Source organism: Nicotiana tabacum, chromosome 4 (genome assembly GCF_000715075.1).
Source record: "Nicotiana tabacum cultivar K326 chromosome 4, ASM71507v2, whole genome shotgun sequence".
NCBI lineage: Eukaryota > Viridiplantae > Streptophyta > Magnoliopsida > Solanales > Solanaceae > Nicotiana > Nicotiana tabacum.
Window position 1 is genome coordinate 32072366 of NC_134083.1, and position 15190 is coordinate 32087555.

General features: G+C 31.5%; 1 protein-coding gene across 1 annotated transcript; it reads left to right on the forward strand.

Moving 5' to 3' along the window:
- Positions 1-11184: 11184 nt before the first annotated feature.
- LOC107804473 (gibberellin-regulated protein 1) lies at positions 11185-14865 on the forward strand. Its single transcript, XM_016628372.2, has 4 exons — positions 11185-11540; positions 11666-11734; positions 12023-12065; positions 14381-14865. Exons 1-4 carry the CDS (start codon positions 11472-11474, stop codon positions 14641-14643), a joined length of 444 nt encoding a protein of 147 aa, XP_016483858.1. The 5' UTR covers positions 11185-11471; the 3' UTR covers positions 14644-14865.
- Positions 14866-15190: the final 325 nt, after the last annotated feature.

The following is a 15190-nucleotide window of genomic DNA, read 5'->3' on the forward strand; positions in this document are numbered from 1 at the left end:
AATTTAATCACCTATGAGGTAATTTTCCCCTCACAAGATTAGACAAGAGACTTACCTTATCTCAATGTCCATTTTCCGATTATCGCGTCGCGTAAAATTCTCGATTCGATGCCGAAAAATCCGAAACTATCCAAAAGTTATATAAAATAATTAATTTATGCTCAATAATTCAAAATTCATCTATTAAATAAATTACCCTATCCAAAATAGAAAAATTTCTAAAATTCACCCCGGGCCCACATGCCCGGATTCTAAAAATTTTCAGATGAAAACGTTACCCATAATCTCAAGAACTCAAATATATAATTTTTATCCAATTCCATAACTATTTTCGTAGTTAAAATACCATTTTGTAAAATTCTAGGTTTTTCACCTAAACCCTTGATTTCTAAGATTTACTAGTAATAATCTACCTATAATCTATGTATTTAACTCAAATGGTATAGAATTAACTTACCTCCAAGTTGTTAGTTGAAAACTCCTCACAAAGATATCTGAAATCGCCCAACAATGGATGAAAAGTAGAAAGAAATGGACTGAGTTTTTGTTCGTTTTAAGGTTCTGCCCAGACATGTTTTTTGCACCCGCGGAAGGAATACCGCACATGCGACTTTCGCACCTGTGGAAATTCCTCACAGGTGCGCATTTTCCCTCTTTTATGGGTTCCGCACCTGCGGAAGAAGTGCTCGCTTCTGCGCAAGCGCAAGTGCGCCCATCCCTTCACACCTGCGCATTTTTCGCTTCTGCGCGCAAGGCCATCGCACCTGCGCATTCGCAGGTGCGCCAAATGCTTCGCATCTTCGATGGCTGGGCAAGCTTCTCTCGTTCGCACCTGTGATTGGTGGCTCGCACCTGCGGCTGTCCAAGCGCAGGTGCGATTATGACAATAGCTGAGAGCTTCAGTCCTTGCTCAATTTTCCAAAATTGGTCCGAGCCTCGTCCGGTTAACACTCGGGACCCCCGAGGCCCCGCCCGAATATACTAACAGGTTTAAAATTATAAAACGGACTCGTTCGAATTCTCGAAACGCGTAAAACAACATCAAATCTAAGAATCATACCCTAAACCAAATCGATTCAAACTTAAGAATTTTAAGTTCTTCAATTTACTTCCAATGCGCCGAAATATACTTAACCTACTCGGAATGACACGAAATTTTGCGTGCAAATCTTAAATCACTATACGGAACTATTCCCAAACTCGGAATTCCAAACAGACTTCAATTACTCAAAAACCTACTCCAAACCAAATTTAAAGAATTTTAAACCTTCAAATAGTTGATTTTACTATTAAGCGTCAAAACGCTCCCGGGTTATCCAAAACCCGATTCAGACATACGCCCAAGTCCAAAATCATCATACGAACCTATTGGAACCGTCAAATCCCGATTCCGGGGTCGTTTTCTCAAAATATTGACCGAAGTCAAACTTGACCATTTAAAGCCAACTTAAGGAACCAAGTGTTCCGATTTCAACCCAAACACTTCCAAATCCCGAACCAACCATCCACGCGAGTCATAAATTAATAAAATCATGTTCGGGGAGTTTTATTTTAAGGAACGGTTTTCTAAAGTTAAAATGAATGGCTGGGTCATTATAATAACATATCATCCCTGACAATAGCCACTCTTATCTCTCCTTTAGCCACCCTTATCACTCCTATAATAGCATCCCTTATCCCTCCGCCCTGACAATATCAATAGCCATATTTATCGCTCCTACAACCACCCTTATCTCTCCTATAGCCACCCCTTATTGCTCCGTCCAGACAATATCCCAAAATATATAACAACAATGAAATGCCACCCTTATACCCGCATAGTATCAACTAAGGCTGTCCAACGGGACGGGACATCCCGTGTCCCGTCCCACTTAATTCTAAACAGGATGGGCCCATGTTAAACGGGACACGGAATGGCCATTTCGTCCCGTCCCGTCCCGCGTTCTTTTTTTTTTGAATTCTAGCCTTTGGGCAATGGCTCTAATTGCTTACTAAATTTTAGAAAAAAATTATTATGCTACAAAATAATTTTCTGGTATATATTATCCTATTATTACACAAATATTATGGTATATTTATGGAATTTTTTTTGTACTTGGTAAGTATAAAACTAATCCAACTAATGCACCAACCATTAATGAAATGATTATAAAATTTAAAAAGTATTTTTTTCCCTATTCCTCATGTTTATTTAATATCTACTATACTTTACCCATACTTGTTCGTAAAATTTATGAGAATTTAGCAATTCAAGAAAATAAACAACCATCTCTCGAAGACTGCCAAGCTAACATATACTCTTATGCTAGATCAATATTTGATAAATATAAATCTATGGAAACAATATGTGGTGAAACTGCTCCCTCTACTTCTAAGTCTAGAGTAGAACTTCTATGGGAAGATATGGATAGATATGGATGATATAACAGGTTTTGATTCCTCTATTGATGATGAACTTGATTCTTATCTTAATCAAGGATTGGGAAGTATTAAAGACGAAGAAGGCAACAAACAACTTTTGGCATGGTGGAGGGAGCGTGGCAATACTTTTCCAACACTTTCAATAATGGCCTGAGATATCCTTTCTATTCAAGCATCATCAGTAGCATCGGAGAGTGCTTTTAGCGCGACAAGATTTCAAATCGGAGATCATAAACATTCATTAGCGGAGGACCCTACCTAGGAGGTGGCTGCGTAGATTAGGTGCTCTTCAAAAGAATTATATTTGTATGCGAGATTTGAAAGTTCTATTAATAAAATAAAAGGCTCTAAGCGTTGAATTTTTTTATGAATTTTCTTACACTCTTACTTAGTTACTTAATGACTTAAAATTATATTAAATAAATTATAACTCTATTATAAATTTATAATTACTAGAATATTTCATTACAAGTCTTTTGTTTTAATATTTTATAATTCTTTACTTAGTTTTTTAATTTTCGTTTAATTTTTAAATTTATTAAATAAGTTAAAAAAATTAACTGTTGCAAACTTTAAAAACTTAGTCATTGTCAAAAGAATAACCGTTGCCAAACTCAATGCTTAAATAATATATATTTTTTTAAAACGACACTTAAGGCCCGCGAACCCGTCCCATACCGTTTGTTAGCGGGACGGGATGGGCCTACCGTCCCGTCCCATCCTGTTTGTTAGCGGGACGGGATGGGCCTACCGTTTCGTCTCGTTTTTTCCGTCCCGGCTAAATGTCGTCCCGTCCCGTTAATTTTGTCCCGTCCCGTTGGACAGCCATAGTAACAACAGTGAAATGCCACCCTTATATCCTCAAAATAATAACTCAAATAACATAATAATTTACACGGAATATTATCACGACAACATAACAAAATCAATTCATATCACAATTTGCCCAATGGCCACAACCAATTCTAAAGAAATAACAAAATCAATTAATTTCACAACAAATAGCCCAAGGCTCTATACAATGTGTATAACACCTCAAAATAATAACAGAGATGGAAAATATTCAGTATAGGGCAACACCTTCATTAATCCAAATTCTTGATAATTATATAACGTCTCGGTTTAAACTTATTTTATTAATTATTTGCATATGAAAAATTCATAATATAATTATTTACAGGAAATATCAAATCACCAAACTCGTGGAATTTATATAAATATTCAAGTAACAATCACATTAAATTATCATATAAAAATAAATTCAACAAATAAGGATTGAGACATGGCAAATAGATGATTTAATAAATGCCAATAATTATTTAATTTACTACACAATAATGCCTAAGACTTTAACCCAATAAAATTTACACATATAAGCCCGAGTACGTACCCTTTACCTCGCGTACACGGCTTTTCACATTTCACAAATAGCACATAAGACTCGATGTCTAAGGGGTAATTTCTCCACTCAAGGTTAGATAAGATACTTACTTTTTTTGAAGTTAGGCCGATATTTCAAAATTGTTTTTTTTGCTTGAATTGACCTCCGGACAGCTCAAATCTATCAAAATTAATTCAATTCAGTCAATACTAATTATAGGAATTAATTCCATATGAAAATACTGATTTTTCAACAAAATCTGAAATTTAACTCAAAAATCGCCTGTGGGGCCCATGTTTCGGAATCTGACGAAACTCACAAAATCCGATAACCCATTCAATTACGAGTCCACCTATACCAATTTTATCAAATTCTGATAACAACTCGGCCTCCAAATCTAAAATTTTTGTTTTTGAAAGATTTTGCAAAAAACCCAATTTCTTCCATTTAAAACCGAATTAAATGATGAATATAACCATGGATTTATGAAATATAATCACTTTTGAATATAGGACACTTACCCAAGTTAAAGTCTTGAAGAAATCCTCAAAATCGCCCAAGAACCGTGCTCCAAAAATCCAAAACGAAATGAAGGAAATGACCATTTTTGGTCCTTAAGTTTCTGCCCAAAAAATACTATTCTGGTCGCTAAAAGTCCAATCCCGTTGCTAAAAGTGTCAAATCTGATCGCTAAAGGTGCGCACCAGAACTGTTTACACCAGCAGTTTTGTTTTCACTAAAAGGACTCTAACTCCATCATACAAACTCAGAATTTGATGATTCTTGTTCCCGTGAGTCACAAATAATAATACGAACCTACTCGTTCAATCGAAACTTAATTTAGAGCTTATCTGCTCAATCCGATACCAATTTCGCTCGTTAAACAATTAACTCATGTTTCACGCTAAAAATCCAACCGCGACTTGATGGAATTAGACCAAACTTTCCAGATCACTCCTATAATTCATTATCAAAATCTCAGAAGTCTCGAAATCAAATTTCGATCTCTAGAACTAAAAATGGACCTTTTGATCATTTCATGCTTATGCTAAAAACATCAAACTCTTCCTCGACAGTCTGTAGTGTATCAATCATAACTTTTTGTACTCAACTCCAACTGCCAAACGGTTTAAATTTCTGCAAACTAGATACAAAAGAATACAACTTTCATGTTTTGATCATCGCCCAAATCCTTATAGATTGCGATATATAAGCTTTCAAAATCAACCCAGTGCAGTAGAAATTTCTAGCGATGCACACTGCTGTAGCCAAAATCTGCGGTACCAGCTTCAGTCAATCGATCATAACTTTTTGTACAAATGTCTGAATGATGAATGGTTTATTATTCTGGAAATCAGAATCAAAGGGATACAACTTTTATGTTTTTATAATTTCGAGATTACTTATAGATTTCGAGATATAAGCTTCCAAAGTGAGCTTTACGCATCAGAAATTTTGCACATTGCTGTAAAAAAAAATCAGCAGTTAAAATTGATCCGAAACAACTCCGAAACTCACCCGAGGCCCTCGGGACCTCAACCCAATATACCAACAAGTCCTAAAATATCATACCAACTTAGTTGAAACCTCAAATCATATAATACAATGCTAAAACCATGAATCATACCCTAATTCAAGCTTAAGGAACTTAAGAATTTCCAACTTCTACCTTCGATGCCGAAACCTATCAATTCAATTCCGATTGACCTCAAATGTTGCACACAAATTATAAATGACATAACAGAACTATGAAAATTTTTAAAACTGGATTCCGACTCCAATATAAAAAGTCAACTCCCCGGTCAAACATCCCAAAAATTCAACTTTCGCCATTTCAAGCAAAAATTCACTACGGACTTCCAAATAATTTTTCGGACACGCTCCTAAGTCCAAAATTACCATACGGAGCTATTGAAATCATCAAAACTCTATTTTGAGGTCGTTTACATATAATTCACCATCCTGTCAATTATTTCAACTTAAGCTTCCAAAGCAAGAATTGTTTTTTCAATTAAATCATGAATCATCCAAACCCAAACTTGACCACCCTCGCAAGTCATAATACACATTTCAAAGCTGCTCGAGACCTTAAGCCACCGAGCGGAACGTAAATTCTTAAAATGATAAGTCGGGTCGTTACATATATTGTATACTATTTTGGTATATAATTAATTATAACAATATAATGTTACGGTATATACTATAATATAATAGTATACTATTGAATGAAGAATTATTTTGATATATTGTATACTATTTTGGTATATAATATACAATTTAACAATATATAATTTACTGCAATATTATATTATAATAGCACATAATATAGTGTAACAATATACTGTTATGTATGGATCATTTTTTTATTTTTCAAATTTTTTAGCTTGATCCTTTTTAAACATTTTAACAAAGTTTGCATGCTTTTTACAAAAAAAAAAAAAATCTTAAAAGAGATGTTTGATGGAGTTCCATAGAGATATTATTCACATTATTAGAAGTAGATGTAGAAACAGACATAGAGTAGTAATATGCCTAGTTGGTATATTTATATACCTTGCTAGTATATGTGAACCAGTCATCTATGATACCCTAACGTTAGACACTAATATGTTGTTCAGTTATCTATGATACCCTATTAATATATGATATATACCACGTTGGTATCATAGAGGATTGAAGGTTGTAGCTAAACATTGTGCGAATTTGGTGGAGATTTTGCAGTAAATTTTTTAAATTTGAGTTGAACTGGCGAAGACGAATTAATATTATTTTTTGGTATACAGTTCTTTCCAACGGTATACTGTTACAGTATACTATATAATGTAACAATATACTATTACAATTTGATCCTTTTAGAATTTTTTAAAATTTTCATTGAGTTCTTTTTAAACTTTTCAATGGAGTATTTTTTTAATTTTTTTTCTTAAACCAAAATAATTAGTTTGAAATATTTGTTTAGAGGTGTGGCCAAAGTTTGAGTCAATTTGGTGAAATCTAGAGTAGATTTTTTTAATTTAAGTTAAAATTGAGTTAAATTAGTGAAAAAGACTATTTTGTACTATATTACAAAATAACGTTAAAATTGAGTTGAACTAGTGAAAAAGACTAATTTATACTATATACTAAAATAGCATGCTATATATCATTTTGGTATATAATATTTAATTTAATAGTGTATAATTTATTATTTTGAACAAACGAACAAGAATTTGTATTGTATACCAAAATGCTATACTATATACTATTTTGGTATACAGTTCTTTCCAATAACATAATAGTATACTATTATGATTTGGATCTTTTAGAATTTTTTGAAATTTTTATTGAGTTCTTTTTCAACTTTACAACGGAGTTCTCACGTTTTTAGAAAAAAAAAATTTTAAACCAAAATATTTAGTTTAAAATATTTGATTGAAGATTGTGGCCAACATTCGAGTAAATTTGATAGAAATTCTGGAGTAGATTTTTGAAATTTAGGTTGAAATTGAGTTGATCTAGCGAAAAAGACTAATATGTACTATATATCAAGATAACCTACTATATATTATTTTGATATATAATATTTTATTCATAATATATACTTATTGCAACAGTATACTATTACAGTATATGGGATAACGTAACAATATAGTTAAATTTGGTATTTTTTTATTTTAAAATCATATATCCTGTCAGTATATGATATATAGCATGTGGGTAACATAGTATACTGCAATAATATAATTCAACAGATTGCTAATATATTATTTTTTTATATAATATATGCTAAAGTAAGTTATTTACTAATAAATAATATATAAAAAATAAATAAATAAAAAGAACAAAAATAAAGGGGCCAAAATATGTGCGGAATTAGATTCCGATTTTGTTTTTTGAAATAATAATAAAGGAAATTAAAAAAGAAAAAAATGAAAGCAAAAAAGAGATGAGAAAATAATTATAATGAATAAGTTGTTCTAATAATTTATTTAAAAAAAAAAGGGAAATAAGAAGAAAAAAAAGACAATATATATTATACGAGTATATTAAGAAAGAGGTGAGTAAATATTTACTATATCATTTATCTTTTCTTATTGTTTAAAAAAAAAAAAGAATAATGAGAAAAAAATAAAGAAATAAACAAAAGCAAAAAAAGAAAAGAAAAGAACGAGCCAAAATTGAGTGTGAAATTAAATTATGATAATAATAATAATATAATTTGGGTAAAAAATAAAAAATCGAAATGGAGAAAAAGGAAAACAATAAGAAGAAAATGAGAAAAGAGAAAAGGAGAAGAGAACGAAAAGAAGATAAAAGAGGAAATTACACACAAAAATTATTATAGATTGAAAATATAATTAGTTTGAGAGGTAAAAAGTAAATTGATAGATAAGGATAAATAATTTTGTTTTTGGATAATTGTATCGTTTATCCGATCAAGATACTATCGTAACAGCTGGACTCCAAAGAACTGTGATGGGAAAGTGAAATGACAAGGTTGTACGGACCCCATGGCAGCTGACACTTTTGTTTCTTTTTTGGGGATAAAGAAGGAATAGGTCAATTCGGCTCCCGAATTTCAAAGCCACAACCTAATTTATTGGGCCCCGTCGTCGTTTTCCTTGATCTCTCTGTTGTCCATACTTGTTCCGAAACAGTATTAAAGGCCCAAAAGTACGGCCCATAATGTGACGAACAGATAATTTCTGGATCCAAAGTCGATGGCCCCGTCATCAAAAGACACGTGTTAAAAATGTTACTGTTACTACTGGTTGGATGGTCTGGCATTACTGGTTTGCTGATGGTATTGAGTACGCAGCAAAGCTGGCTGTAATTTAAATGTTTTCTCTTCGAGTCCTTTGCACATATAGGATCTCGACTTTATAACAACGTGATACTCTAATTCGAAAATGTTTTTAAATTTTTTTTTTCGTTTCTATATAATATTTAAAATTTATTTATTAAAATTATTTTAGATTTATATATTATCCGATCTAATTATATTTTTCTTATAATTTATAAAAAAATCATTATTATTGCATAAATTAGAGGATTGAATTACACATTTTTTCTTTTTTTTTCTTTCTGTTTCCCTATTCTTTGCTGCCTCTCTCCATATACAATCTATTATTACTACGTTAAATTAGGGGATTCAATTACACTATTTTTTTCTTTCTCTCCTCTCCTCTTTCCCTATTTTCTATCGCTTACAATTTAAAAATAAATTTCGTACAAATTTGATATATCTATAACAACATATAAACCAAAAATAAATTTTATAAAACTAATTATATAGTAATATATAACTTATCTTCAACTTTATACAAAATCTTTACGTAGTTAAATACAACAACAAAACTTAAATACAATTTTCATGCAAAAATTATACAAATATCTTCTGTATATATATTGTATATGACATGTATATATTTTATATGTAATGTATTCTTTTTCTTCTTTGAAATTCCAATCAAAACTTTCTTTCTTAATACAACTTTGATATATATTAACAACTTTATTTAAAAAGATAGCATTTATAACTTAAATACAAATTTCATACGATTATTTATATATTATACAACTATTTTTTAACTTTTATACAAATTCAAATAAAAAAATATAACTAGAACATAATACAACTTAAATACAATTTGCATATAATTATAATATAATTTTAATACAATTTTATATCTATATCGAATGTCATATGTTTTTTTTATTCGAGTTTCAATATGAAATACTGGCAAAATTAACTATAATCTTCACCAAATATCATCAAAATTGAGATATAAACTCCAAAGATATTCCAAATTATTTGCAACGATATCAAGTCCAAACAAATAACATTTTATAAAAACACAAATTCGAATTCAAAATTTTGAAGCTTTTAATGGCTGTCAAAGGTGGAGAGTCAAACACCTTCAAAATTATTGATTAACAGTTAAAAAAAATGAGAAGTTAAAACTCTATGGTAAAACGATTGATATCTATTGACGAATTATACGGTAAAAAAATAATAATGTAGATAAGAAAAGACATAAAACAGAGAAAATCGAAGGAAGAAAAATTGAAAAAAAAACAAAGAATGTGAGATAGAGAAAGAGAGAGGGGAAGAGAGAATAACTCAACAACAACAACAACAACAATAACCCAGTATAATCCCACTAGTGGAGTTTGGGGAGGGTAGTGTGTACGCAGACCTTACCCCTACCCTGGGGTAGAGAGGCTGTTTCCAAATGACCCTTGGCATCCTTGCCTCCAAGAACTACCCACCTTACTCTTGGGGTGACTCGAACTCACAACCTCTTTGTTGGAAGTGGAGGGTGCTTACCATCAGAGCAACCCACCTTGTCAATAATTCATATTCTTTATTCAATTCCTAACATAATACTTATTAATACTAGTTTTTATATAATTGATAAATTGTATATTAACTTGTAATTAAGTTAAAATCTAAACAGTGAGGGTAAATAAGTTTCTAATGTAGTATATACAAGTAAAATAAAAATAAAAAAATCCAACTGGCCAATGAAATGTGCTCAACAACAACATAAAAAAACAGTGTATTCTCACAAGTAGGGTTTGGGGAGGGTAGTGTGAATGCAGACTTTACACCTATCTTTAAAAGGCAGATATATTTTCGGTAGACATTCGGCTCAGAAAAGATAAAGGGAAGGGGCAATGACAAACAAACCAATTAGAAAATCAAGCGGAAACATAAAACTAACACCAGGTAGTGTGACAAGAGAGACTTGCTCAGTTGGTAAAAATACCTCTACCTATGGAGGGGAAGCGTGAAAACACTATAGATGCTCTTAATTTTGGAGAAAAAATAAAATAAAATACTAGATAATGCAATTAGAAAATCAAAGCGAAAACAATAAGTAATAACAAAAGTTTAGAAATACAAAAATAACTAAAGATACTCCGTGGCCTACGAAAACTATTGTAACAAATAATGACAAAACTGGGCTACCTAACCCTTTTTTGTTTTAATCACAAACGAAAATATAATTTCATCTTTTTGAAAATGTTTGACTGGTAGCGTTTAAAATTAAAGCTTTTAAAAAGAAGGAAAACACATGTTTTCTCGTACATATGACGGTACGGTCACATAAAGAAGGTGGAGATGTGGGGACATTTAATTGCATTGAAATGAAAACACATAATCCACATATTTCTTAAAGTAAGGTTTTTTTTTTTCAAGAAGTGTTAAATTTGTTTTTGGTATAACTTATTCAATTTCTTTTCAAAAATAATTCAGCCAAATACTATTAGCGAATAAATTTTACTTTTTTGCAAAAATTCCAAAAACAGCTTAGAAGTGTTTTCATTTACATGACTACGAGTGCAAAAATTATGACAATGACAGCAGAAGAAAAAAAGAAGAGCAAATATCATATGAGTAGACGCAAAAGAATAAATTAAAGCATTAATGTGATAGAAACTTTAGAATTGTTGTAGCTCGAAATTCTAAACCAATAGTGTATTTGATCTAGGAAACAGCTGTACTACTGGTGCACCATTAAACACAAGCGATAGATCAGAAGATTATTAACGAGGGTCCCAAATTATGGTAAGAAAGAAATAAAAATGAACAGATCTGCAACTATAAAAGAGTACACAACCAGTGGTAGTCCTTATAGTCGAGCTTTCTTGGAGCGGACAGAGTAACAAAACTAGTCAGATCATGGCGATGGCGATTCGTTTGGTTTTTGTAATGGCTCTTTTACTTCTGTTTTTGGGGGTTAAGGCCGAGGTAAATAGTCTTCTTCCACCATAGTTACCTTACTGGGATATCGTAGAGAAGTGGTCTTTAATTGTCTCTACATATATTTATTTTGCTCTAAATTTGATTGACTGTATTATATTCCATGCATGCAGGTTTCTTTAACTGATCCCAAGGTTGAAGAAGATAAATCACAACATTTTGGCCTCAGCCAGGCATTTCGTGTATTTGCATCTTCTCTACTTCTTTAATTTCTTTTAATACTAATCTGTCTTCTCTCCTTTTTTTTCTTTACTACTACTATTGGGCTAAACTGGCCTATAGATCCCACATATAGTTTTTTTCTTAAACTCTCACACTATTAAAAGTATCTCTATATTTATACTTAGCTTTTCAATCTTTTCAAATACTAATTGGATTTGTTCTATTATTTGATGAATCCAGTTAATTAGTATGGTAGGAGAAAACTATTCACTCCTTGTTATCTGAGCTCTGTTGGTTTTCATTTTTAGGTTTTCACCAGAGGAGCCAACAGGCGGCTGGTTCAAGGCGTAGGTGAGTCATAAAATACTACTCATGTCATTGTTATGGTGTTAAGGTAAAATATGTGTTTGAATTTTTTAAGGTAGTGCAAAGTCCATTGTAGACAATATTAAAAGTAACAATAATAATAACAACCTATAGTGCCGCAATTTAACAATAGTAATAGTACTTCTTTTAAGTGCTTTCGACTGGTTAGTGATGAGTAGGAAACCATTTTCTGCCGCGCGTACAAAGATCACGTTTCCGTTCGTGATTCAACTGAAATAAATGCACCTCTGATGGGTTGCTTTACAGGGATACTAATTAAATGTCACATTAATCGAACTGCAAGTGAAAAATTAAATTTACCACATGATGACTCCGAAGTGAAACAGTGATGAGTGTGACTAGTCAAGTCACCAACTTCCTTTCTAATGTCAAAGAGGTTAATATCCTCTTTGGAGAAGCTTATTTTTGGACCAGAGGTGTTTTTTTTTAATTTTACCAAAAGTGTTTTTTCCCTAAAATTGAGGTGAGATGGAAAAAAGTGCTTTTGAGTAGAAATAAAAATAGTTTCTTATAAGTATTTTTGAGAAACATATACTTAAAAATAAATTTTAAAAGCATAGCCAAACACTAATTACTGTTTTTAAATTAATTAGTTAAACATAAATTATTTATTACCAAAAAAGTATTTTTGAGAAAAACACTTTTCAAAATAAGCTGATTTTAGAAGCTTGGCCTAAAACATCTTACTGAAAAACTTTAGTCAAATCTTTAGCCCAAAAAAAAAAAACTTTAATCCAATAGATGAGGTGCTCTTAAACATCTTCATAAATTCATTTGGATGTCTTTTATACACACTTCATTTTAAATAACATAACATTTTCTTGTCTCTGTGAACTTTAATTTAGATACACGTGTAAGAACTAATAGGTTGGTTAAGTTAAACATCCAATTTTAACCAAAAAAAAAAGTTAAACATCCAATAGCCACATTTTCACTAACTTTTTTTTTGTGTGGCTACTATTTGAATTATGTATCCTTAATCTAGGTTGCTGTGATGGTAAGCAACCTTCACTTCCTCATGATAGGGGTAAGGTCTGCGTACACACGACCCTCCCTAGACCTCACTAGTGAGATTATACTGGGTTGTTATTGTTGTTGTACCCTTAATCTAGGGGAAGAAAATATCCGAAAAGGAAAATTTTATTAAACCTCTTTTAAAAGAAAAATTTAGCCACTTGAGCTAAACGGGACAAAATTTTAAGAGTGGCTTTAACAAGATTATATTGTGCAACTATTCTCGTAGTACAAATAATATAACAATTGATAGAAAGGTGTAAGACATTTATAACTTTTTTAGATGTCCTGTACACAATGTAAAACCTTAAATACTCGACCCAATCTAAAATTTTTATTAGACTACACTTAGGTTTTAAGGCGAGTTTTAATTGTGTTGTATTTTAATAAATATAAGATGTTGGCTTTGAAGATCGTGAACTTTACTCCTGAAGGCGAAAAACATGTAAAACACTGTAGAGAAGAAAATTCTTTATTAGTGAAATGTTCTTTAGAAATTGGAATAAGAAAAGAATGATGAAATTGGCATAAGGAATATTTAACCGAGGGAATTAATCTTTCAAGTTTTAAGGAATATGCTGCAAATTTTTAACTGGTCCGCAAAGTACCTTCATGCTTGTAAATTTATCTTTCTCAACATTTTATTTTGGGGAAACTACACAATACAAAAGGTCCAAAAAATAATAGCTGATAAAATATATATTTTTTATATATTAATATATATTATACATATATGTATATTTTTTTTTGTATATTTGACTAGCACGGGCCAATTTTGTATTTTGCCTTTTTTTTATGGTGAAATTTTCATTTCGAGGTTGCCTATCATTGGATTGAGGAATACTACAATGTTCAGAATTGGTTTTGCTGAGTCAACACCTTAGATTTGCCTCGCATATTGTATTTTTTTGGCTAAATATTACACATTATCCAAAATTTCGGTATATTTCATTTGACCTTGTAGTTATTGAAAGCATCAATTCTTTTTTTCTCCTTCACGGTTGTTTTCTTCATTACCTTTTTGGATATTAAAATTTTTTAGCTGGTAATACTACCTTTATGCTATTTTATTCAATGTATGATGATTTATTTTATCTATCCTTAATCGCATAACAAAATTGGACGCAACTCTTATGTTTAACTCGTAAAATTGAAAGTTCGGCAATTTTTCAGTTACTTATATTATTCTCAACAGAGCAACCACTGTTTCTCACTGAGAAGCTCTTCTATATACACTGAGGCATAAAGTAATTTACTGTATGCAGTTTTAAAGCTTGTAAAATACTTGAACAATGGGGATCTGGCTGTAGCACCTGCACCAGCTCCACATCCAAGCCAATTGGATTGTGGAGGGTTATGCAAATACAGATGCAGTTTACACTCGAGGCCAAAAGTGTGTATAAGGGCATGTGGAACATGTTGTCTAAGGTGCAAATGTGTGCCACCAGGTACCTTTGGCAACAGAGAGATGTGTGGCAAATGTTACACCGAAATGACCACTCACGGAAACAAGACCAAGTGCCCTTAATTAATAGTATATTATTTTTATCTTACAAGTGTGTTTTGGGTGGACCTAGCTTATTGAATTTCATATATCATATGAGATAGTAGTAGCAAATCATGTCTGGCTTGATTGATAAATCTGGTTGCAAAGTCATGTGGGTTTTAGTTTGGAAAGTATGTAAGATGTTATGTACCATGTTGTACCCGGCTTAATTAGTTATAAGTATATCTCGATATGTTATTTTTAGTGAGTTTTTAATAGTAGAAATTCTCCGTAGAGATTGCTCTACCATTTTATCTTGATATGATTATAATGGAGCAATAGGGGCCTCATTCCTCAAGGTCACCTGTTAAAGCAGCAGATTATTTAAATAAGAATCCTATAATGATTTATTTAATGATTTACTTTAATAAAGTTGATTTAGTCACATCGATTGAAATTAAATGGGTTCCAAAATAAGCTTGGGGCGAATTTTTCCTCACTTGTTGAATGTTACAGAGTTTAGGCACATTTTTCCTATGCCTCCGGTGGGTGAAGTACACAAATAATTTAATGGACAAAACTTCAAGTT

Coding starts and splice junctions, on each gene's coding strand:
- LOC107804473 (XM_016628372.2), top strand. CDS start 11,472: ATGGCGATGGCGATTCGTTTGGTTTTTGTAATGGCTCTTTTACTTCTG. Junction 11,735..12,022: donor GCCTCAGCCAGGCATTTCGT/GTATTTGCATCT, acceptor TTTCATTTTTAG/GTTTTCACCAGAGGAGCCAA. Junction 12,066..14,380: donor GCGGCTGGTTCAAGGCGTAG/GTGAGTCATAAA, acceptor TACTGTATGCAG/TTTTAAAGCTTGTAAAATAC.